General features: G+C 39.4%; 1 protein-coding gene across 2 annotated transcripts in view; it reads right to left on the minus strand.

The window, feature by feature from the left end:
* Positions 1-1,843: 1,843 nt before the first annotated feature.
* Positions 1,844-27,189, minus strand: part of ass1 (argininosuccinate synthase 1) — a 146,788-nt gene continuing 121,442 nt past the window's right edge. For both annotated transcript variants that reach the window (XM_048613342.1, XM_048613343.1), the window contains exons 13-15: positions 18,467-18,623; positions 7,286-7,351; positions 1,844-2,026 (exon numbers count right to left, since the gene is read on the minus strand). In XM_048613342.1, coding sequence (XP_048469299.1) covers positions 1,975-2,026; positions 7,286-7,351; positions 18,467-18,623 — 275 coding nt within the window. In that variant the 3' untranslated portion in view covers positions 1,844-1,974. The remainder of the gene's footprint in view (positions 2,027-7,285; positions 7,352-18,466; positions 18,624-27,189) is intronic.

The raw sequence follows: 27,189 nt of genomic DNA on the forward strand, positions 1-27,189 counted from the left end.
TAGTGAAGTTAAGGTCTAATTCAAGTTTTGTACTGATGTAGCAGGATGTCCAATCATTTGTATTCTAGTCCTTTAGAAATAAAGAAAATTACTCCGTTAGCTTTTCCAATTATTTTTGTAACTGTGAGTGATATTTTAATGATAAATGTACTCCTTCTAAATCTCAGATCTCCACTCTCTCTAGCTTTTCACAATTTAGGAAGTACTCTGTTCTACCCTTTACTTTTTATTCACTTATGGGAAGAGGGCTTTACTGGCTGGCTAGCATCTATTGCCATCCCTAGTTGCCCTTGAGAAGGAGATGGTAGGCTGACTGCTTGAATGCTGCAGTCCAAAGTGGATAACCTCGCACATGCCTATACAGATACCTGTTGCCACAAATTCATTCATTCATTCATTTAATCCATTAATTATATCTCTTTTTAATTTCATGCCTCTATCTGTACTGCTTACAGTGCTGCTCATCTTTATGTGATTGGAAAACTTGCAAATGTTGCTCTCTGACCTATCATACAAATTAGTAATATAGTGAACTTTATCTCTGTGGAATGTCCCTAGTCAGATCCCCTGCATATTATCCTTCCTCTCCGGCTCCTTCTGCTCAGCCAATTTCCTAATGGAATTATATGGCTGCCTCGGGAACAGGTTGGCAGATGACTACACTATAAGATAATGTAACATGGCAGCAACATCATGTCTGTTACCAAGCTGCCTCCACTGGTATTTTACCAGAGTTGGGGGAGACATTGGGTGGCCCATTCATCCTTGAATTTCTTTTAATAACCAGGTAATGTTTTCACTATTGCAATGTTCCCTATGGTATGAATTGTTCACACCAGTTAGCAAACCTGCTCCACCTGGTGGCATTTTTGTGGGCTGTGGAGGCTCCTGTTGGGACAAACCTTGCCCAATGGAGGCCAATTCCCCCAATTCCCTCCTGACCACAAATCTCCAACTTTTTTCGACAGCCTAACAGACTGGTCCAATGGCAGATGCCAAATTATCTTCGAATCCAGATCAGTCAACATTTGTCTGTAGGGACTGCCTGCAATCAGAGCAGTACCCACTGTTCCTGCTAGCACTATAGGGAGCTGACAGCTGCTAGCCATCTGATTGTCCAGTAGTTTGCAGAGAAGGCATTCCTCCCAGGTGTGGTATAAGATTTGCCCTGAGCCTATTAATGATTTGGTGGACATAAACTTGGAGGAGGCAACCCTGCTAAGTGAATGTTGGCTCACCCCTGACTTTTTAATCAGGAGTGGGACTGTTGCCTGTGTGTAAAATTCTGGTCCAAGTCAATAAATTGTCTTTAATTTCATGAGTTTCAACTTTGGCCAACAGTTTCTTATGAGGGACTAGACCAAATGCCTTTTAGAAGTAAAAAAAATTCAGAGACTTTTTCATTTCCACTACTTTAGTGGCCTTTTCAAAAGCTGTAAACATCTTCATCAGGTATGGCCTATCCTTTTAAAATTCCATGCAAGACTTCTACCTTTCCTCCTTCTTACAACCTTCACCTTATAAAAAACCAAAGTGCCATTTTCTTTTTGCACTTCAACAGTAATCTGTGCTATGGGTCTTAGAACTTTATTTAAGCTTATCATAACATGAATCAAAATAATGTAACAAGTATATTTAAAAACTATAAAATGTAATGACTTAAAATACGTGTTAAGAGTTCTGAAAAAAATCATATTGTACTCAAAGTATTAACTTTAGTTCTGTCTCCAAATATACTGCCAGACCTGTTGCATTTTTTCAAATATTTTCTGTTTTTATTTAAGAAACCTCACCCTTTATTGTTACTTAAAGAAAACCACAGAGAAACAAGTCAACCCTAATATTTTTGTGTTCAAGATGATTTATTTTATTTAAACTAAAACCAGTAATATACAGGGGAAATCCACACTTTACTTTCAGAAAGTTTCATATCCTGTAAAATTCAAACATGTTGATGTCAAAGCTCAACCTCATTCACTTAGATTTTGGAATTGTGGAACTCTGGAGGCGATGGTATTCCTTCAGTCTGTTTGAAAATACAATGGGATACTTAGCTTTTTATATTTAAACAGAGAAACATCAAAAATGTAGAAGTTTGGCTTTACACAGAAATCCACAATCTTCCACTCAAAACTCTTTTGCCAATTCTTTCAAAAAGGCCTGCCTGAATCCATTATTGTAGCTTTTTGATGTGAGCATGCTGCATACAGCAAGGCTGCACAGCTTGACTGATGTGATATGCTCTACTTTTGCACTATAGTGTAGTGATTGTAACGGGGTCAGCCAAGTGAACCCCACAGAATATGAGTTCCCAGACTGGGGTGTTAATCTGGTCCAATTAGGGAGCCCTGGCTAACCAATAAGAACAGGATTGCCAGTTACTCTCCATATGTAAATAAAGGGTGACCACGTGATGGAATATGGGCCTCTGTGGAGGTATTTCAGTGGCGATGAGAGAAAAGCACACTCCTGAAGAAAATCATTCAGACAGTTGTTTTTGAGTTGGGGTCAGCGTTTCTGGCGGTTATTTGGGAAGCTTGACTTATTCAATCCTGCCATCAAAAACTGGGCCCAGTACATGGAAAGACTGTATTATTTTTACCAGACAAACAACACTGGGGCAGATGAAAGTAACAAGTAATTCTCCTGACAGTCTGTGGACTCTCAGCTTTTTCAGTCATTAGGAGCCTAACTTTCTGTGAGGTACTGGACACTAAAACCTTTCAAGAGGTGACAAATTTCGACAAGGAATATTACAACCCTAAACCACCTCTAATTCTGAGATAACAAGGTGTAGAGCTGGATAAACACAGCAGGCCTTCTGAAGGGTCTAGGCCCGAAACGTCAGCCTTCCTGCTCCTCTGATGTTGCTTGGCCTGCTGTGTTCATCCAGCTCTACACCTTGTTATCTCAGATTCTCCAGCATCTGCAGTTCCTACTATCTCTAATTCTGAGACGCTATCAGTATTATCCGACAATTTGGGAACCAGGGGAATCCATATCGAGATTTCTAACTAGGTTAAGATAACAGACAGAGGCATGTGACTTTGGTTTAACTCTTAATAAGATGCTGAGAGACAATTTGGTATGTGAGATTAGTGATGTAACCATGAAAGCGCCTTCTGGCTGAAGCCTAGGGACTTCAAACAAGCACTATAACTGGCTTTGTCACTGGAAAATGCAGCAAGTGGAGCATATGAGTTGCACGCTATTCTGACGGAAGTAGACACACTCACCAGTCCGTCTGAGTTTGGGGAACACGATTTACGTGAAGGCAATTGCATAGCCTGACTTAGGATATAACCTGAATAGAGGGACTCTAGGTCAGCCGACAGCAAAACCCCAAAACAAAGCCAAGCTTCAGCCAAATGGTTAAGATTTTCTTTAGGATCTGGCTCGGCAATCCATCATAGTTGTTGCTGATATGCAAACTCGAGACAGCAAAAGAGTCCCACTAGACCCACTAGAACTCATAGGCCAGTATCCACGAAAGTGTACACCCTGGAGCGTCCACCTACATCTGGTTTGGAACAGTTAAATTGCTTAGCAACATTCAAATCAAAACCAATCAAAATAAATGTCTGGTTAAATGGTCACCTAGTTCTAATGGACGTTGATGCCGACATGGCCGTTTCAGTGATTGCTGAACCAGTCTTTACTGATGATCTGTTAAAGTGATGGAAGATGTCATCAACAGCGCTATCAAGCAGCATCTGCTCAGCAATAACCTGCTCAGTGACTTCCAGTTTGGAATCTGTCAGGGCTACCCAGCTCCTGACTTCATTACAGCCTTGATTCAAACGTGGACAGAAGAGCTGAATTCCAGAGATAAGGTTGACATCAATGTTGCAATTGACTAGTGTAGCATCAAGGAGCCCTAGCAAAATTGGAATCAATGGGTATCAGGGGGCAAACTCGCTGGTGGTTAAAGTCATACCTGGCACATAGGAAGATTGTCGTGGTTGTTGGAGATCAGTCATCATGGCCCCAGGACATCTCTGCAGGAGTTCCTCAAGGTAGTGTCCTTTGTCCAACCATCTCTAGATGCTTAATTGATGACCTGTCCTCCATCATAAGGTCAGAGGTGGGGACGTTCACAGATGATTGCACAATGTTTAGCACCGTTCGTGACTCCTCAGATACCGAAGGAGTCCATGTTCAAATGCAACAAGATCTGAACAATATCCAGGCTTGGGGTGACAAGTGGCAAGTAACATTCGTGCCACACAAATGCCAAGCTATGACCATCACCAATAAGAGACAATCTAACCACGGCCCCTTGACATTCAATGGTGCTACCATCACTGAATCCGCGACTATCAACATCCTCGGGGTTATTATTGATCAGAAACTCAATTAGACCCACCACATAAACACAGTGGCTACAAGAGCAGGTCAGAGGCTAGGAATACTGTGGCGAGTAACTCACCTCCTGACTCCCAAAAGCCTGTCCACCATCTACACGGCACAAGTCAGGAGTGTGATGGAATACTCCCCACTTGCCTGGATGGGTGCAGCTCCAACAACATCCAGGACAAAGCAGCCCGCTTGATTGGCACCACATTCACAAACATTCATTCCCTCCACCATCAACGCTCAGCAGTGTGTACTATCTACAAGATGCACTACAGAAATTCACCAAAGATCCTCAGATAGCACCTTCTAAACCCATGACCACTTCCAGCTCAAAGGACAAGGGCAGCAGGTACATGAGAACACCACTACCTTCAAGTTCCCCTCCAAACCATTCACTATTCTGACTTGGAAATATATCGCTGTTTCTTCAGGGTTGCTGGGTCAAAATCCTGGAATTCCCTCCCTAATGGCATTGTGGGTCAACCCACAGCAGGTGGACTGCAGCAGTTCAAGAAGGCAGCTCACCACCACCTTCTCAAGGGCAATTTGGGACGGGCAATAAATGTGGACCTGTCAGCATTGCCCACATCCCACAGATAAATATGAAAAAAAAATCGCTCTGGACTTCAACCCTTAAGTTTGTGTAAGGCCTCAGCTAGACTGAGAATCTATACCGGGAAACCTTTACAGATCAAGGGTATAACTTCAGTTCTGGTCTCTTATAAGAAGCAACTGGTTCAGTTACCACTGATTGTAGTAAAAGACTCAGGCTCACGCTTGACGTTCATAAATCTTTCAAACTATAATATTTAAATTCTAAACTTTATTTAGTGGCACGTCTCGCACCCAGCTACTGAGTGATGATAGTGGAGGGAGTGAATATTTGTGGACATGGTGCCAATGAGTGGGCTGCTTTGTATCGGATTATATCAACCTTCTTGAGTATAGTTGTAGTTGCACTCATCCAGGTAAGTGGGGAGTTGGAAAATAAGAACAGGAACAGGCTATTCAACCCCTCAGTCCTGTTCCACCATTCAATATGATCATGGCTGATCTGTGGCCTAACTCTATATAACTGCCTTTCACCTATATCCCCTAATACCTTTGTTTAACAAAAAAATTATCTCTCAGATTTTAATAACTGATCTAGTATTCACTGCTATTTGTGGAAGAGAGTTCAAACCTCTAACATCCTTTGATTTGTTTATTAGTTAACAGGACGAGGGCATCGCTGGGTAAGCAGCATTTATTGGCCATCCGTAATTGCCCAGATGGCAGTTCAGAGTCAACCACATTGTTGTGGATGTGGAGTCACATGTAGGCCAAACCAGGTAAGGATGGCAGTTTCCTTCCCTAAAGGATATTAGTGAGCCAGATGGGTATTTCCGACAATTGACAATGGATTTATGGTCATCATTAGATTCTTAATTCCAGATATTTAGTGAATTCAAATTCCACCATCTGTCGTGGTGGTGTAGAAGTGCTTCCTAACATCTCTTCTGAATGGTCTAGCCCTAATTTTAAAACTATGCCCCCTAGTTCTAGAATCCCCAACCAGTAGAAATAGTTTATCTCTATCTACCCTGTCTTTTTCTGTTAATATCTTGAAGACTTCAATCAGATCACCCTTTAACCTTCTAAATTCTAGAGAAGACAGGCCTGATCTGTATAATTTCTCCACATAACTTAGCCCCTGAAGTCCAGACATTATTCTCGGCCAAGGCCAACAGATCCTTCCTAAAGTGTGGTGTCAAGATCCGCTCACAGATTCCAAGTGGGGTCTAACCATCATACTCATGAGTTGTATCTTGTAGACAGTCGACAGGCTGCGAGGACTCAGGAGGTGGATTACTCGGTACAGGATTTCTTGCCTCTGACCTGTTCTTGATGCCACTGTTTTATATGGTTGGTACAGGTCAGTTTCTGGAAAGTGGTAACACTCAGGATCTTGATAGTGTGGAATTCAGTGATGGTAACACCATTGAATGTCAAGGGGCAATGGTTAAATTGTGTCTTGTTGAATATGATCATTGTCTGGCATTTGTGGAGAGTGTGTGTATGTTTTTTCCCCCTTGGCAGCTCAAACCTAGATATTGTTCAGGTCTGGATGCATTTGAATATGAACTGCTTCAGTATCGAAGGAGTTACAAATGTGCTGAACATTATGCAATCATCAGTGACTGTTCCCACTTCTGACCTTATCAGTCAAATTCAGCCTTGATGTCAAGGGCAGCTACTCTCACCTCTGAATTTCAGCTCTTTTGTCAATGTTCAAACTAAGGCTGTAATCAGTCAGGCGGTAAGTGGCTGTAAAATCCCAAACTGAGTGTCAGTGAACGGGTTATTGTTCAACAAATGCTGCTTGATATCACTGTTGATGAAATAATTCCATCACTTCTTACTGATGAGCAGGACTAGACTGATGGGATAGTAATTGGCCGGGTTGGACTTACCCTGCTTTTTGTTCACAGGACATAACTTGGCAACTTTCTACATTGCTAGATAGACACCAGTGTTGTAACTGTACTGATACAGGTTGGCTACAGGCATGACAAGTGCTGGAGCACACATCTTTGAGCACTATTGCCAGAATGTTGTCAGGGCTCGTAGCCTTTGCAGTAACAGTGTCTCCAACCATTTTTTGATATCATGTAGAGTGAATAGAATTGGCTAAACACTGGCATCAGTGATGCTGGGGACCAGTGGAGGAGGCCAAGATGGACCATCTGCTCAGCAGATCTACACTAAGAAAATACAGACAGACGAGTCATATTTGTATCCAACTATTGGCTAGTAAGCTTTTCAAACCTTTGGCTCATAATTTATAATCATATCCCTGCCATAAAAGAAAAATGAGAAACAACTTTTGATATCATATAAAATACCTGGGGTAGAAGTTCCACTTTAAAAAAATTATAACGTCACTCACCTCAAAGAGCAAATCTTGATAAACCCGCCTGCATCAATTGGGTTATAATCACCCTGCACGTTCATGCTAGAAAGAAAAAAAAATTTAATAAATCACATTTATCAACTCTTTGTTAGTATTCTTTTGCTACATTTTAAAACAGTTAAGTCATGTCAGTGGGGCCTTTGCCCAAAAAAAGGTCCTTGGGTCATCGCCTGCTGATGCTGTATCCCAAGCTGTTTGACTGGCAATTTTTTTTTATATCAGTTGTAATTTTCCACTGCCTTCCACTCTCAGGGACAGGACAAAGACTAACAGTATTGAACCCTTTTTATTTGAGTTATTCTAAACCACACATGAGCTATTTAACCAATTGAACTAACCAGCATCCCCACTCAAGTGTTTTCGTGAAATCCAAATGTAACCACTACTTTAGTGCAGTATCCCACCACATAGTTAAAGGCTTGATCACTCCACCACTCTCATTTTGATGCATTTAGGAGAACAAAGTGCTGTATTTGGAAGAACATAACGGAAGTTTATATCCGTCATTTCCCTACATACTAAACTTTAATCTTTGCTCCATTGAGATGGGGTGGCAAACAACAGCAAAAATTTGTGTTGCAACAATGTATTTAAATATATCCAATGGTGTTTTAGATAAAAATAGGCACTAGCATTGAGGTTAAGGGAGTGATTATGAATATCCTCTATCAAGTGCCTTCTGGAAGTTCACGGCATACTGCACAAAAAATAATAAAAAATGAAAGAGCACAGAATTCTAGGTACTCTCATTAACATGGGTTGATTAGGTCGGATACAGAGAGGTAGAGATAAAAGGAATGTTATCCCAGTAACAGGTTGTGATAAGTAATGTTTCCAGGATCTGCACTAGGGCCATAATATACATTTGTAATATCTTACATAAAGGATCAGAGAGTTAGGAGTCCAAATTTGCACATGACAGTAAGGAGGTAAATAAGTTATTTTGATGGGTGCACAAGAAAAAAAGGACAGAGACCAAGTGAATAAATAAACACACACATCAAATTCAAATCAATATGTGGGGAAGCTTGAGGTCATCCGGTGTGGATCAAAGAAAGATAAATTATAACACTTTCCTAATGGCAAGTGACCAAGAACTGTGTTTTGGATATTCACATACTTGCATTTTTAAAGATTAATGGTCCTATAGAAAGGTAACCAATGAAATATTTGGAAAGGAGGGTCAGTTAGAATGCAAAAATGTGAGGAAGTGATGGTTTACTTGTAAATTACCTTGGCTAGCTATCATTAGGAGTTCTCCATTCCATTTTGGACACTGCACCTGAGCAAAGACATGTGACCTTAGTTGGGCCCATGCATTCACCGGAATGTTGGGCTTAAATGGAAAATTATGGTGACAAGTTGCATTAATTTGTTTGTACTCCCTTCAGCGTGGCATGTTGAAGGGTGCTCTGATTGAAGTCTTTAGAATGATAGAGATTCACTGCAGTTGGGGAGACTATTTTCTCCAGAGGGGAATCAGAAAATAAATTAAAATTCTTACAATTAGAGCCAAAACATTTTGGAATTAAGTTTGGAGGCATTTATCACTCAAAGCATAGTAGGAATCTGAAACTCCATCTCCCAAAGAAAGATGTGGTTTCTGAACTAATTGCAACTTTCAAGACTGGGATTAATATTAATTAGATGTGGGACAGAACATGAGTTAGCGTCATTTGAGATGGTAGGGTGGGGTGGGGGTTTGGGGAATGAAATGTAACTGGAGGTACAGAGTAATCTTGATCTAGGTGAATGGTCTGTCCCTTTGTTCCGAGATGACTGAATGAGGCTTATCAGTATTGAAGCAAAATGGGAAGATATTCATAAGGAAGAGATGGGTGTTCATAGCCTTGCAAGAAAGGTTATGGGATTTGAAGTAGTAGCAAAGATTTTAAACCAGAGGCAAGAAGATACAAGGAGTCAATGCAAATTAGTTAGGACAAGGGTGATAGGTAAGTGGGAGTTATTATGGAAGATGAAAAATGCTAGAATTTTGGATGAGTTGATGTTTATGTAGATTGGAGGATAGGAGGACCCAGGATAGTACTGAAACAGTTAAGTTTAAAGGCAGTGCAAATGTGAATGTGCATTTAAACAGTAAAATGAATCAATTAGGTGCTGAAGTAGTCGCTGATATATCAATAGAATTCAGGTGAAACTTCTTTACTCAGAGAGTAGTTAGAATGTGTCACTTTGGAATAGTTAAGGTAACACAGGTGCCCTTAAGGGAAGGGGCAAGTTATATTAGTAAATGAGGGAGACAGGAACAAAATTTTCAGATTGAGTTAGGTGAAATAGGATACAGCAAAACCATATGCAAATACTAGTTAGGCTAAATACAGTAGTCTGTTTCTGCACATTAAATTCTATGCAATTCTATTTAACATTATTAAGTGAAATTATACATCTTTGTGATGGAAAGGATTCAGGATTGGGAGCTCATTTTGGGATTGATTTGGACGGTAAGATTATGAACAGTTCAAGATAATGAATGAAGAATGGTTTGGAAGCAACCAGATCAGGTGGTAAGTAGCTAAATTAGTTTGTGCCAGGAACATTCAAGTCTATGTCCTTTGCACCTGAGGAAGCAAAGGCTTTGTTAGGGACAAAGTCAACGATAGAGGTTAAAGAAAGCTTGAGCGGATTGAGGGCTGCAGAAGCAAAGTACAAAGGGAGGCTCAAAGGCTAAGTAGTTGAAAATTTCTAGATATAGTTGTGATATGAAGAAAGAGCTTCTTACCAGGCAGGTGCAGGAGAAATGTTGGTTAGAAGATTTGTGGAGGATGTTACTAGTGAGATGGGTAAAAGGAATGCTCGGAGATTAGCCTCATTTGTGATCAAGATCATGGCAGTATAAGGTGAGAATATATTCCCTTGTAGCTAGTTATACGGGGAAATTGGTAGAAATTTGGAGACATACATGTAAAGTGTACCTTTGTGCAAAAATAACTTTGAGAGGGAAGAATGGCTCTCCCTCCCAAGTTTTAGTGAATGAAATTGTAACCTTACCATGAATTTTTACATTTTACCATGATTTCCACTGTGTAACCATCAGTGCATATTAGACAGAAAATTGTATAACTAATATTTCAGTAGCAATAAATGATACATTGAATTATTCACTTAGCAAACATGCAACCTTCACTACACAGGTGAACTCGAGTGGTTTACAATGTATTTTGTAGCACTGCATACAATGTAATGAGCAAACCCATTGCTTATTTTAAAAGCTACATTTAACTCCTCTTGCCATGAATACCATACGAGCAGATTGATGATGTGCATAACTCCCTAGGGTACCTATACTCCTATGGTATCTACTGTTTACTAAATAGTGTTTTTATCCAAGGTTTTGCTTACATTAATATATCAATCTGTTCTACCCTTGCTAAATGTTGGGTCAATTGCTTCAACAGATAAATTAGGATCAATAAGTTCGTTCAAGGATAATGTAGGTTGACAGCAACATGTCCATGTAACATGCATCACATTAATTTTACTCTTCAGACCTTTATTATAGTCTGTTAGAAGTCAAGTCTAAAAAGCCGCAGCATATTGACACAGCCTTTTCAATGGAAAACGTTTGCTCAACAAATTGATTTTTTTTATTATTCTTTGACACTCAGGGGCAATAAAATTAAATCTCTCAGTTAAACCACCAGAGTTTTACTTTAAAAAGAAAAATTAAAAGCCAAGTTATTGTTCTTTTGTTGACCTAGAGTACGCAAGCTGCACTGAATGCCTTCGTACAATGGGAACTTAACAACTAGAGAACATCTATCAAAAACAGCTCTGGTTGCCAGTTGTAATCTGACAATGTCAAGCATGTAGAGAACCTTCAAGGCGACCTGGCCAATTAAATGTACTTAGAATCTAGTTTATTTTGTGTGTGTATGAGTAATACAAAAATATATAACTTTTATATATAGGCAAGGTATCACTTTACCATTCAATATAATTAAAAACTAATTAGGTCACATGGTTGGTACAGCAGTCCTGCATCTCAAGCTAAAGTACATAACAAAACACTTACTTGGGTGTTTAACAAAGTTAAAAAAAAAATGTAGGATGAATCCTGCTAGGTCACACTCTAACACACCTACAAGTGGCTGCTGGAGCACCACTGGCATTGATCTGGTTTCAGTTTGCCTATTCATGCTGACAGCTGCAGATTTTCACAATAAAAATACATGCTCTAAACTAAAGTACTCTTACACCTACCACACAGTCCAATTTGTTCTTATCATAATTTACTTCTGCAGGATAATATTAATACCTTAGAAATCAGTTCTCAGTACAACAAGCTATGGAATAATGTATTTCTGTAGCAGGATGGTGAGGTGAAGGTGTGACGAGGAATGGAAGGAAAATATACAATTCTTCAAGATGAATAAAAATTGCTAGTGGAAATACTTCTATCTGTGTTGAAGAAAGCAGAGTTAATGGATGGAATTTAATGGCTTCTCCTAAGGCAGTTTGGAAGTAGGTGACATTTAGAACAAAGAATAGTGCAGCACAGGAAAAGGCCCTTTGGCCCTCCAAGCCTGCGCTGACACATTTTGCTCTTCCATACTAAAACTGTCTTCACTTACAGGATCCGTATCCCTCTATTCCCTTCTTATTCATGTATTCATTCAGGTATTTCTTGAATGCTGTTATTGTGTCAGCTTCTACCATCTCCTCTGGTAGCACGTATCAGGTACTCACCACCCTTTGTGTGAAAAACTCGCCTCGCATATCTCTTTTAAACTTCTCCCCCTGCATCTTCAACCTGTGTCCCCTAGTAATTGATCCCTCCGCCCTGGGAAAAAGCCTCATACTTTCCACTTTATCCATGTCATTCACAATCTTATAAACTTCTATCAGGTCGCCCCTCAACTTCCTGTGTCCAGTGAAAACAAACCCAGTCCATCCAACCTTTCATCATAGCTAAAATCCCTCGTACCATGCATCGTCCTGGTAAACCTTTCTGTTCTGTCTCCAAATCATCCACATCCATCTGGTAGTGTGCTGACCAGAACTGTACGCAATGTTCCAAGTGTGGCCTAACTAAAGTTCTATAAAGCTGCAGCATAACTTACCTATCCTTATACTCAACGCCCCTTCCAATGAAGGCAAGCATGCCATAGGCCTGTTTTACAACCTTAACTACTTGCACTGCCACCTTCAGTGATCTGTGGACCTGCACACCCAGATCCCTCTACATATCAATACTCCTAAGGGTTTTGCCATTCACTGTATAATTTTCACCTGCACTTGACCTTCCAAAATGCATCACCTCACATTTGTCTGGATTAATCTCCATCTGTCATTTGTCTGCCCATGCCTCCAACTGATCTATATCCTGTTGTATCCTCTGACAATCCTTCTCACTATTTGCAACTCCACCAATCTTTGCATCATGTGCAAACTTACTAATTAGACCAGCTATATTTTCCTCCAAATCACTTATGCAGACCACAAACAGCAGAGGTCTCAGCATTGATCTCTGCGGAATACTACTAGTCAGAACCATCCATTCTGAAAAGCATCCTTCCACTGCTCTGAAGGTGGTTCCGGACCAGAAACATCAACTTTCCTACTCCTCTGATGCTGCCTGACCTGCTGTGTTCCTCCAGCTCCACACTATATTGACTCTGACTCCAGAATCTGCAGTTCTTGGTATCTTCGATCCTTCCACCGCTACCCTCTGTCTCCTAGTCACCCTCTGACTAAGCCAGTTTTGTATCCATCTTGCCAGCTCACCCTGATACTATATGACTTCACCTTTTGTACCAGACTGCCATGAGGTACCTTGTCAAAGGTTTTACTGAAGTCCATGTGGATAACATCAACCATTTTTCCCTCAATCATCTTCATCACCTCCTCAAAGAACTCGATCAAGTTAGACAAGCACAACCTCCCCACACAAAACCATTTTGTCTATCGCCAGTAAGTCCATTTGCTTCTAAATACATATAGGTCTTGTCCCTGACAATCTTTTCCAATAACTTCCCTACCACTGATGTGAAACTCATAGGCCTGTAATTTCCTGGATTATCCCTGCTACCTTTCTTAAAGAATGGGACAACATTGGCTATGCTCCAGTCCTCTGGGACCTCAAATGCAGCCAAAGGGGATACAAAGATGTCTGTCAATGCTCCAGCAATTTGTTTTCTTGCCTCCCTCAATATTCTGGGATAGATCCCAGAATTTAATTATTTAAGAGGATGTAATATGGAAATCCCTTCATTTTTTTTAATATTAATCTGGTGCAGCAAGACAGATAGACACCCTTCCCACTGTTATTCAAGCAATGTGGAGGGAGGAAACAGTCACCACATTAAAAAGCTCCCAGGGGTAGGGGTGGGTCTGATTGATGATAAAGGGAAGTGGAGAGTATAAGGAGTTACCTCCTTGCCCTTTCTTCTTAAACCCTGTGCCCTCTAGCCAATGGGCCCCTGTCCCATCCTCACTCACATTTTGCTGCAGTCACTTGTTGATTCTGGGTCTTTAGTGGTATATCCAGGCCCCTCTGAACATCAACATTTACAAATTTTATGGTATATTACACTTTTTTTAGATTTTTACAGTAATACCTCTCACTACCCCACTATCTACCAACTTGCTGTTTACCTACTTAACTTCTCTTTACAACCTATTTGTGTCCACCTCACAGCTTGCATTCTCATCTTGCTTTGGATCACCAGAAACCTTAGATGCATTACTCTCCATCTCTGTCGAAATCATTAACTCTGATTGTAAATAGTTGAGGTCTGAGCACCAACCCTTGCAACACTCCACTAGTTACAGGCTGCCAACTTGAAAATGTCCTTTAATCCCCAATCTTTGTCTCTTTTCTGTTAACCAACCTTTTATTCATGCTAATGTATTACTCCCAACTTCATGAGTCCTTACCTTATGTCTAAACTTTGCATGGCAGCTTACTGAATGCCTTTAGGAAATCAAAAGTATAATACAGTTATTGGATCCCCTTTATTTACCCTACAAGTTATATTCTCAAAAACTCTAATAATGTTGCCACACAGTAGCACCAGTTCGTAGAGATCAGAAGACATTCAGTTTTATTCCTAACTTGTGTATATATCACTAAGGCAGTTGCTGGGGAGGGGGTGTTTCAGTTGGTGTCAGTGTTTTTGGACTGAAGAGTAAGTTATGTATCCACAGATATCAATGAGAAGTGAGTGGATGCAGATATTGGGTAAGACTGGCTCTGGTGATCCCTCCCAAATGAAGTAGCCCGACAATGCTCACTATCTAGGCTACTGCATGTAAAATGGACAATTGGACGAGGTGTCAAGATGATTGTAATGCTGACAAATATACAATGAAAAACAATGGAAGCTTCAAGAGAGGATGGAAGAAACCCAAAAATTAAAATTAACACTAATCTGTCACATCTCATACATTGCACCTCAAGCTATCCAGTCTTGCTCATTACAGAGCATATTCTCTCCATAATGGCTCACTGCTGTGCACCCTCTGTTCAAAGTACAAAAATTGCATCTGACAACTCTGTACATTATTACACTCTGCAGTAGCTGACATCAGAACCAATCACAGATCTGATGAGCAAAACAGGTATTTACATTTACAGGGGAGTATTTCCATTGTGCACTATTAAAGGAAAAATTGTAAATGCACACCTTATACTTCAATAGCTAACAGATGAAGTCTTCCGTCCAGTTTTGCTCTATTTTAAATAAAACAAATAAGAGGCAAAAACAACAAAAGAACGTGATTGGCTCCAGTTTATTAAGGAAGTGTAGATATTGTAGGCACCAGTCCCCAAAGTGTTCAATACAGATGGTGAATGGGATACAACCTCATTTAAATAAACATTTCTGGAGTCCTTTCTGACACTTATCTCTAACTATGGTCTCAACTCTCACCAAATCACATTCCCCTATCCCCTGGTGCTTCAAACTTATACCGGTTCCTGGATAATCAATTTAAAATTTTCATGCCTGCTTTCAAATCCTTCCATGTCCGAATTCCACCCTATTTTGGTAATCTCTTCCATTCCTCAGTTCAGGGGTTGTCTCCTAAGACCGGTTGCGAGTGCATTCCCAATTATCATTGCTCCATCATCGCTGGGCATAGGCTCTAACCTCTGGAATGCCCTTCTTACACCTCACCACCTCTCTACCTCACTTCTCTCTATCAAGACATTTGACCAAATTTTTGGTCAAATGACCTAAAATCTCATGTGTCTTGGTGTCAAACTTGGGTCTGTGGGGATGCAAGCTCAGAGCAAAAGTGACCCAAGACTTCCTTAACCAAATCAAGCATGTCTGTTCCTCATGGCTGCCGAGAACACCTAAAAGTAAAACTCTGTGACACATGAACTGACTCTTGACAGTTTTCATCTGGCAGGATGACACTGCTTCAAAGCTTGGGCTTCCAACTAAAATTGAAGATCTGGTCCTGATAACATAATTGGATTGAATTTTTATATTTGAAAAGAGATCACAATGCTTTTCTATGGGTATTATACCCTATTCATCTGCTCAAACATCAAGACGTGTAATGAATGCCTTGGCTTTTAAACAAGTTGGGGTGTTACTGGGTCATGGTTTTGAGAAACTATCTCATTGACTCAGATAAATCATATTACTGTAAGTTGGTGATAATCAAGTGCCGTATAATGAAATTAAAATTAGCATGTGGAAATATTCTTGTTAGTCTAACAATCATTGCCCAGCAAAGCAAAAAAACACTACCTTGATTTGTAGAGCTGCTGATTTTTGCATTTCATTTTCATATGACATCTTGTGCTACTTTATGAGTTATATACTATTTAGGCCTGGTTTCCCTAGCATTGTGCAATTAATAAAGTACCAAAGTGTTGTTTTGAAAACCTCTCCTCCTAGTTAGAGCTGCATAACACAATGGAGCACAAGCACCAAAATGTTTGGCACATGTTTAATGCTACATCTTGTTTTGGAGTACTGAACTGAATTCTGACACCCTGCTCTCACAGGAATGCAAACAAGGTAAAAAGATTGTTGCAAAAATCTTTATATAGATCTCTTAGCAGCAATGCAGAGCTGTACTGGTAATGGCTCAGGAGAAAGTCATCTCAGCTTTCGGTAATGCATACCCAGAAAAACTAAAGACAGCAAATTCAGATAAAATACCCTAATATAATTCTTTAATTGTTTTTTCCCCCGTTTTAACTTATGCTTTTAGCTTTTCTGCTTCTCTTCGTATCCCTCCACATGGGTTTCAAAACACCACAGCAGTTACCATCCATGTTGGGATTGATGAATTATTTGCGAGAATAAAAAAAACAAGCAATTTGGAAGAATTTACAATGGTGCTGGATGTCTCTCCAGAATTCCACGCTTTTATTTTTGTGCAGTCGAGTGGGCTGTATGCCGTATAATTACATTACTTTATACCTACTGTGACCAGTCACTTCCAGCCTCCTGTACTGCTTACTGCTATTCTTTTATTAGTATGATTCCATCATCATTCAAACATTTTAAAGGCACTGATGTAGAAATTGAAAGAGAAATCACTTTGGAACTGACAGGGAATAAATGCTCCTGATTACTTTTACTTTATTCATTTAGCTCCTTCTGTGACTGTAAGCCATAAAGAAGGGGATTATTAAGGGTTACTCTGCACACATTTTGCCTACAAAAGAGATAAATCAACTGAGGTATTTATCCTACCCGATACCTTTTTTCTCAGGGATAAAAACATTTCAATGTCTTTACAATCGTAAAACGTAGCTTTGACAATAAGAAAGTAAACTGCATGTGTAACACAATACCATTCTAACTCTGCATGAGTAATTGTATTTACTTATTTAAAAACAAGGATAAAGGACACAGTTTGTTGCCTTTTGAGTGGACTACAAGAAACTTAACACTGATTTGTATTGATCCACTGAATGGTACCATGGGTTATTGATCTGTATGTGTTATTGTTATCTTTTGTGTCGCTGTAATTGGTGGATTAAAATCAATAAAGATTACAACATTGTAATGTGTGCATCAGATGTAGACATTTTTTGGGCCATGAGACCGTCAATAACTATTTTCACTGTACCAAGAGCATTGCATTGCCTTTCCATACAAAACATCAACCTCAATACTGCAACAAACAGAATTTTTCTCCCCATAATATCTAATATATATTATACATTATACACAGCAAATGTATGGATGAATGAGTGAGAGTTAAAGGAAATAATTTCATCTGAAGGGTCAGGGTGGCAATATAAACCCCAATAGCCTATAACTGCTTGACATGAAATGTTACTTCTTTTAAAACTCAATCCTAAGTATAGTATTCCCATTAATCAATATATTTCATTGAGAGAAACCAAAGGAATAAGAAACAACTCACTTTGCCAGTTTTCATGTACTATGCAGTTATAAAAGCTTCATAGAACTCAATCAACAGTTGCACACCGAATGCTTCAGTATGCTTCATATAACTTTCCTTCCAACCATATCAGAAGAATGGGATTTAAAGTTTCAAACCCAAAGTTTAAAGTCCCTTTTATATCATGTCATATTGTGTTGTGAAAATGAAGTTTATGAATGAGATTTCAGACAAGTAAATCCACCAATTCTGGCAATTTAAAAATATGATCTCAAGATGCTGAGAATGCACTTCAAGTCAGTTTGCATCTGTGGAGCCCTTCCACTAGAAATCAAGTGGCTTAAACTGTTAAGAGACCTTTTAAGAGGAGTTCTGATGTGACCTAACTAACACATAAGGAACTTCTATTTTGTCTTTCACAGCAGCTACGAATTTACAGTGACATGATTTCTAACTGATCTTCTTAGTTAAAGATACAAATCTTCTGCCACGATTGTATTGCTCTTATTTCAATACTTCGTTTCTCATTTTGGCATCATCTTCAAACTTGGCGCACTTTGCTCACTACACACTAATGAATCATGTCATTAATATCAACAGCTGAAATGGCCTGACAGGAAGAATTACTCAGGTCTGAACCCTAGATTTCTGAGAATAAAAAGCTAGGTTTTGATTTCGAAAGATCTTGTGGTGGGCATTTTGGAATAAGACCAAAAAGAATGAAGAGTCTTAAATCAGCTGAGCTAACCTTATGGTAGGAGTTTTCACACTATCGAAACAAATTGGAAATCAATTAATAAGGAATGTGATGGTACATACCTGACAAGATCCTGGTTGTACAAGGACGTAGGTGATTCACGGCCAAGAATGTAAATGTGCCCCTTAAAGACAGATACTTGAACTTTCCCTGCAACATGTTCCTGTGATTTGTTGATGCAGTGTCGTACAAATTGACACTCAGGGCTGTCCCAAAATCCTATTAAAACATGAAGAAGGAAATTTAAACAAGGAAACAAATATTGAGTAAATAATCTGAAATGGTTGCAAAACAGTAGTTTCATTGGTTAAGAAAACATCATAAACCATGATGACAATAATCATGCAATTCATAAATACCACCCAAATCCCAAAGATGTACATAACACAAAACAAATACAAGTTCACTTTGAAGATGCAAATATTTCTGCCCTGCACTTTGAGGTAGTGAAATGATAAGGCTCCACACCATACAACACACCAACTATGGTGCCAAATATCTAACAAAACGTTTTAATGATCTGGTTATTGCTACATTTAGGAAACTATGAGTTTATCTCCATGGTTTTTAAATACATCAATGTTCACTCTTCTCCCCAAGTCCTCATGCTCAAAGCAAAGTACATACAAAGCCCTCTGATTAACAGATAGAGCTAATTTTCATGGTTCCAACATATCAGCAGTAAGAACTATTGCAATAAAAAAATTCTAGGTTTTTTTCGCCCAAAGTAAATCATGATCTCTGGATTTGCAACTGTTTTCTACCAAAACACAACATTTGTAATCCTATAATAATGTTGCAGCATTAAACAGGTATCACCCATACCAGGTATGATATGAAATGAGAACACAGGAAGTCTAACACCACTTATAAAAGCCGTTGTCCCTAAATTTAATAGAGTGTCTTCATTATCTCTATGAATATTGTAACATGTCCAATCTCCTCTTTTGTTCTAAAGAATCATCCAACACCCAGTCAATTTGTAGTGCATAGTTAATTAAAGCCACAATTCCTTTACTTGCTCTGTTGTTACTACAATGAACAGTGTAAGAAGTTCCAGCATAACCACTCAAAGCTAAATGGAGGGACCATGCAGTTATGGAGCTGCTCACTGGTGCCAACATGCATTTTCCTGCATGGTTACAGGGAGATGTCAGTCTGCAGTTTTTTTTTAATTCATTAACAGGACGAGGGCATTGCTGGCTAGGCAGCATTTAATGCCCATCCCTAATTGCCCAGAAGGCAGTTCAGAGTCAACCACATTGCTGTGGTCTACAGTCACATGTATGCCAGACCAGGTAAGGATGGCAGTTTCCTTCCTTAAAGGACATCAGTGAGCCAGATGGGTTTTTCGACAATTGACATTGGATTCATGGACATCATTAGATTCTTAATTCCAGATATTTATTGAATTCAAATTCCACCATCTGCAGTGGCGGGATTCGAACTTGGGTCCCCAGAACATTATCCTCCCCATTGCCTCTCCAATGTTTAACTATAGCAAAAAATAAGTGATAAACTATCAGGGATAATATGACACTAAGTCACAAATATGGGCTATCTTGTAGAGCCAGCACCATGTTGCAATAAGATTCAATTTTTAAAAGAGGTGTACAGTTGAACACTACTGTAACTGTTACAATTGGGCTTGCATAACATATTCCATCTAGATCAAGTATTCACAACCAAACAGCTTCGTGCTGACTTCAGAGCTCAATGGGTATAACTAACCTGACTTATAGATAAAATGAGAATTAACCAGGAAATAGAATAAGGTAACTTGCAAGACTTAGGTTTTCCAATCCATTTGGCACAAATTGGACAGGCAGGCACAGTAGTACATACTGGTACTACTGCCATCTCCCTCTTGAAAGTTGCTCAATCAAAGTAGGAAATGCTGGAAGAACTCAGCAAGTCTGACAGCATCTGTGGCAAGAGAAACAGTGTTAACGCTTTGAGTCTGAAGAAGATGATTCCTATCATACTCAAAACATCAACTCTGTTTCTCTCTCCACAGATGCTGAAAGACCTGCAGCGTTTCTCCAACATTTTCTGTTCTTATTTCAGTTTTCTAGGATCTGCAGGATTTTGTTTTAATTTGCCCAATAAAGCTCACTGATACAATGGACACTATTCTATCTACATGGCAAACTATGAATATAATTTGTCACATGCTATAACAAATAATAATTGCTCTCACCAACAGATGTCAGGTTTTATTTTATTCTTTCCAAAATTGCATCTGATGATGGACTGCAAACGTGTCTTCTTTTACTAATAAACCAGAATCTTTTCATTTAGTTTAAACAAACACTAATTATTGTGCAACTTGAACCAACTATTTGATTCCATTATTTGCAAAACTGATTTTCAAAAGGTTGTATTTTAAATTATTTATACTTTTTATTTACATTTCTGAGGTGGGGGTAACATCTATTAGAAATGACACGACATGAAAAAATTCACAACCTGTTGCATTTCAAAGTCATTACAAGAAAGAGCCTCTCAAGAAAGAAAGGGCTGAAAAATGGCTTCTTTCAACATTATAAAGTCCTACCACCCTGAACAATGAATTAAGTCACAAAGGCAGTTCAAATTCATCCTGCAGGCCTTTGAGCTCTGAATGAACAGCCTGGCTTGGCCTCTTGATAGCCTGCTGAAAAGTCCCACAAGGGGCTTCTCAGACCTTCTAGTAAATCTAACTGAATAGCTGAGACCTGACCCAGTATTTATCAGGATTGGAATCAAAGGTCCATATGTTTCATTCTGAAACATGCACGTTTTTGTTGCAGCTCACCGGTACTCTCTTTCCAAAATAACATCTCTAATCAAAGCTCAAAAGAACTGACAGTCTCCAATTTCTCTCTTTTTTTCTCTCCCTCTTTTTCCCTCTGTACAAGAAGCTGTCACTGTCAGATCTGTCTATTTATCTGGCTCAAGTACACCTTGGCAACATATTCTCTAGTGTTCAGCTCCCTTGAGACAGAGACAATGCAATTTGTTTTTAGTAACATCATAGAAACGTCAGACAATGCTTACAATTATTCTGAGCAAAGACACATAATTTTCACATGTTATCTTTGATGCCACACTTCCCATTAAAAAACTGTAAATAGATTAATAGTGACCTAGGTATTTCTCATTTAAACTAAAATGGATTTCTACCTTGGAAAGGGTTTTGCTGATAATGGTGGGAAAATCCATCTGCAACTTTCAATAAACTAAATGTAAAACTCACTTTTGTTTTGCACTCAAATTGAGGAATGTTCATGCTGGGAATAGAACAATTTCTATTCTTCTCATCCATCAAGCACTTTTATAGCAGTTACATGCAAATACATGTTAAAATTAAGTTCACAACAACAACATTTACTTTGCTAGTGTGATATTTCAATTTCCCACATCACCTATCATTCTGATTTGAGTAAAATTGACAAATTGTTTTGTGTTACAGACACAGAACCAGTAAGGGAAATGGTTATAAATTATTTCACTTAAGACTTTAGAGCTTGGAGAACTACAGCAGTTTCTTCTCAGTATGGTCATTATTCAAGATCAAAACCTAAAGCAAATGACATTGTGCTTCACGTCAGGGGAATTCATTTAATGCAGTGTGACAAACTAAATTCTACCACTCTCGTGTTCCAAGTTATATTAACATGGTGCCTTTATTAAACAGTTAAGTTTCAGTTGACCATAGCAAAAGACAACAATTTTGTGTCTTAAACCTTAGTTTTCTGTAGTTTTGACACTGCTCCTAAGTAGAAACACTGGTTACACTGAACAGGGAATCTCTGACAAAGAGTCTACAGAGGCAGAACATTAACCAGAGTACATTCCACACACCTGTAAACACCATTCCTGTCCAGTCTGCTGTTACTGATGGAGAAAAGTAATTAGGTATTAAGTGTTCTTTAGATAATAAAGGTATGCAAGGTGCTGCCATTCAACTAACCTCTCATATCCTTCAATCACCCACTTAACCTTTAGAAATCATGACATAACATTTTCCTTTCATTGTTTTCCATAAAGGGGAAAAAGAAGCCAATGTGTATCAGCTTAGTGCAGTTGAAATCCAGGTAAGTCTCCAACTCTTGGCTAAATAAATATGGGACTGTCTCAACTCAAAACCTAAGCTTGGTGTACAGCGCAAGAGACCCCAGATAGTGACATAAAATCTGTAATTTGAAGCACAGATCCTCTGCTAAATGAAAGAAATTCAGCGATGTAGTGCAGATATAATTCTAAGCATGGGTTTATCAGGAAAGGGTAAAAGAAGTTTATTTTACATGATTTTGTACTGAATATCAAAATAGAGAAAAGTTTTATTTCCCAACAATAGCAATTATAAGGAGACAAAAAGTATTTAATCTTTTGCAAACAAAAAGAATTTTAAAATTAAAATAATGAAAACACTGTACTATTTTTTGACAATGAAAATGAAAAGAACTTTGCAACCGAAAAACAAACTTTGGGCCAAGGATACTGGATGGTGCTTTTGACATCAAGTGAATCATGGCGGGGTGGGGTGGTGGTGGTGGTGGCGGCAAGGAAACCTTCTGATTATCACTGGCAGCCCTACATTGGCTGATAATTAAATGTTTCTCAATGCTGAGCATGGACAAGAGAGCTGAAGAGTGAATTTGGCAGAGTGCTGTGTCAAAAAGCCTTTGTATAACTGAATTCAACAGGTGTAAGGAGGAAACTCTTCACTGCTAGGAATGATACCTAGTGCAGAGGAAGACAGTTGTGATTGTTGGAGGTTAACCATCACAGTCCCTAGACATCTTCTAATCAACTTGTTCAGAGACGTTATGACACACATCTGCTGCAAGTGGGTGTTGAACTCAGGCCTCCAGGCTCAGAGGTAGGGACACAACTGCTGCACCACAACACCCCTAAAGTATATGTCCCTGGATTATCTCAAACCACTAACTTATCGATTAATAGCTGAATGTGCTGACTAATTGTGCCACAGAGACTGTCGCGAGTTCTTCAGGGTAAATTTTTAAATCAACCTGTTCAGACATACTAAGACACACCTCTGGGACCAGGTGGGACTTGAACCTTGACTTCGGCTTAGGGGTAGGGACGCTTTCACTGAACCAAAAGAGCCCCATAGTTCCTCAATGTAAAAGTCTAAGTCCAACCATCTTCACAAGCTTCAAAAATAATCCTTCATTCTACTTGAGGTTAGGAGTTGGAATATTCACATACAGGATTCAATACTATTTGTAGTTCCTCAGATACAGTCTGTGCCTGCATGCACACAACCTGAACAACATTCAGACCTGGACTGATGTGGCATGAAATGTTCCCTGCCATTTAAGTGCTAGGTATCGACAACCTCAAAAAAGTGAGAATCTGCCAATCTCCTCTTGATATTCACAGGCAACACTATGCTGGATCCCCTACCATCAACATCCTGGAGGTTACCATTGACCAGAATTTAATTGTTCCAACAACATAAATACCATGACTACAAAAACTGATTAGACAATAACTCGCTTCTTGATTTCCCAAAGCACATCCACTGTCTACAAGGCAGAATATTTCCACTTGCAGTGCAGCTCCAATAGCAATTGAGATGTTTGTTACCCCATTGAAAACAAAGCAGCCTGCTTGAGTGGCATTCTATCCACACTCTTAGAAGAGTCACACTCTCCACCATTGTTGCACAGTAGCAACAGTTTGCACCATTTACAATATGCATTACAGTACCTTGTCAAAGCTTCTTCAAAAGCACTTGTCAAAACTATGACCCCTACTACCTAGAAGAACACAGGCAACACGCATACGGTTACACTATCACTTGGAAGTTCCCTCCAAATCACACACTATCTGGACTTAGAATCATATTATGTTAGTTCGCTGTCTCTGTCTCTAGATCCTGGAACGCTTTCTCTAACAATAATGAGTGTACCTACACCGGATGGACTGCAGCAATTCAAGAAGATGGCTTATCATCCTCCGCAAGGGCAACTTGGAATGGGCATTAAATGTTGATTTTGCTTGTTACACTAGCATTGCATGAATAAATAAGAAAGAGTGTATAGGTTGTGAAGCTGATGCATGAGAATATTTAACTTTGTGTGAGGAGAGGCTAACTCTCAAGGTTGTACAGGCCTTTATCAACTACCCAGAAGCAGGATAGGGCACAAGATTAATCCATTGACATTATATCATGACTTTACAAATGTCTTAAAGAAAGGTCATTTCTCTGATTATTATTCCCCAAGCAAGAACGTAGTTCAGTAGCAGCTCACTGCAGTAGAACGATTGCTTCATTATAATGAAAATTGTGGAGGTGGGGGGTGTGTGTTGCTTATTTACAGGTACGGAGATTACATTCCTTTTATCTCCAGGTCTAAACAAGTTACTTCTATCAATGATCTCACCTTCCTTTTCCAAGACTTGTGCTATTTCTTTGTAACCAACATCCAAACATTAATAAAAATAAATCCTATTAACTTCAAGCAGCTCTTTAAAAGACAATAGGATTAAACACCTTAGCTAAACCCTAGAAGAAGGATTTACCAGTTTAAATCTTTTTAAATTATTCACTTCAACAACAGGGAGCACTGACAAAAGCAAATAATCCTTGAACTAAGAAGTAAATTGTGGCATTTTTAAAAATTTTCTCGTGGGACGTGGGTGTCGCTGACTGAACCAGCATTTACTGCCCCGTCCCTAGTTACCTTTGAGAAGGTAATGGTAAGCTGCCTTCTTGAACCACTGCAGTATATTTGCTGTAGGTAGACCCACAATGCCGTTAGGGTGGATATTCCAGGATTTTGACTCAGCGGCAGTGAAGGAATGGCAAGTTCAGGATGGCGAGTGGTTTGGAGAGAACTTGCAGATATTGGTGTTTTATGTATCTGCTGCCCTTGTCCTTCTAGATGGAAGTGGTCGTGGGATTGGAAGGTGCTGTCTAAGGATCTTTGGCAAATTTCTTCAGTGCATCTTGTAGATAATGTGCTTCTTTTCTCATCTTCCTACAAAATGGACAATCTCACATTTCTCCACTTTATGCTCCATTTGCTACATTTTTGCCCACTCATTTAATCGATCCATATCCCTTCGTAACCTCCTTATATCTCCTTCACAACTCACTTTCCTATCTATTTTTGTGTAATCAGCACATTCAGCAACCATGCATTTAGTCCCTTCATCCAATTCATTTATATAAATTGTGAGAAGTTGTGGTCCCAGCACTGACCCCCAGGGTACACTTTCATTACATCTTGCCAACTAGAAATTTGTACATTTAGGCTTACTCTCTGTCTCCTGTTAGCCAGTCAATCATCTATCCATGCCGATATTTTACCCCCTACTTGATTTTTTTATTTTCCACTATAAATTTTGATGCGGCATCTTATCAAATTATTTATTCTTTCATGGGATATGGGTGCCACTGACAAGACGGGTACTGGGTGTGCATGCCATATTGCCCTTGAGTCAGAATGGCTTGCTAGACCATTTCAGAGGGCAGTTATGAGTCAACCATGTTACCAAGAGTCTGGGGTCACATGTAAGCCAGACCGGTCAAGACAGAAGACCTCCGTCCCAAAAGGAAATCTGCAAAATCAAAGGTTCGCTATAAAGATTGATGATGGCATCATGTTTACCATTACTGTCACTCACTTTTATATTTCAGCTGCCATGGTCAGATTTGAATCCATGTCCCAGGAGCAGTGGGAGAAATCAAAAACTGCAGATGCTAGATTCAGAGACAACACAGTGGGGAGCTGGAGGAACACAGCAGGTCAGGCAGCATCAGAGAAGCAGGAAAGTTGACGTTTCAGGCCGGGAAGTTCTGAAGAAGGGTCCCGGCCCAAAACGTCGACTTTCCTACTCCTCTGATGCTGCTTGACCTGCTGTGCTCCTCTAGCTCCACACTACATTGTCTCCCAGGAGCAGTGGCCTGGCTTTCAGATTACTAGTCCAGTGACATTAGCATCACACCAGTAGTTTGCCATAACTCTTCTGAAATGCCTTCTTGTAATATATAAATTCACTGATTCCTCTTTATTCACAGGACATGTTACTTCTTCAACATTCTGATACGTGTTGGATGATGGATTTTGGGAGGTCTAATTAGAGAGATTTTTCATATATAAAACTGCTTATCTTCCATCTGTGAGGGTACCACTCTGAGCTATTCTAGGTCAATCTTTTTTTTAAAAATATGAAAAACATGGAGAGGAAAAGAAATGTGCAAATATTCTTCCACTAAAATCCCAGATCACCACTCAGAGTCTTCACAAGATTATTGCATTGCTTAAGTCCAGAGCTGACACATGGGCTAGGATTTTAAAATTAAATGGGATCCATATCAAGGGCAGGCAGGCTCAAAGTTTGGTGCAATCTGCCTCTGTGATGGTTCACTGCCATTATCTCCACCCTGAACTAATTTCCATGAGGGCAACTGAGGTCAATTTTTGATAATTACTGCGCTATTCAAGCCCATCTCTCACACTAACTGGGATTCTCGATTGGCAATGGTCTAGACATCATCGTCCAGATCAATGTGATGAGCTTAGGCCAAGAGGGGAGAAGGATCACCTGAGGGAACCAATATCCACTTTTGATCAATCATGCACCCATAATTTTATTTGGGCTTCCTCTGTTTCTTCACTACCTCCCCATCTTCACTTCAGAAACTTCCAGCTCAGCTGGTGGGACTGCTAATCAAAGCCTCTCACTGCCTGTTACATTCATGGAGTATTTCCTGCATTTTCTATGTTTATTTCAGATTTGCACCATTTGCAGTATTTTCATCTTA

Source organism: Rhincodon typus, chromosome 28 (genome assembly GCF_021869965.1).
Source record: "Rhincodon typus isolate 14 chromosome 28, sRhiTyp1.1, whole genome shotgun sequence".
In the NCBI taxonomy this organism is placed as follows: domain Eukaryota; kingdom Metazoa; phylum Chordata; class Chondrichthyes; order Orectolobiformes; family Rhincodontidae; genus Rhincodon; species Rhincodon typus.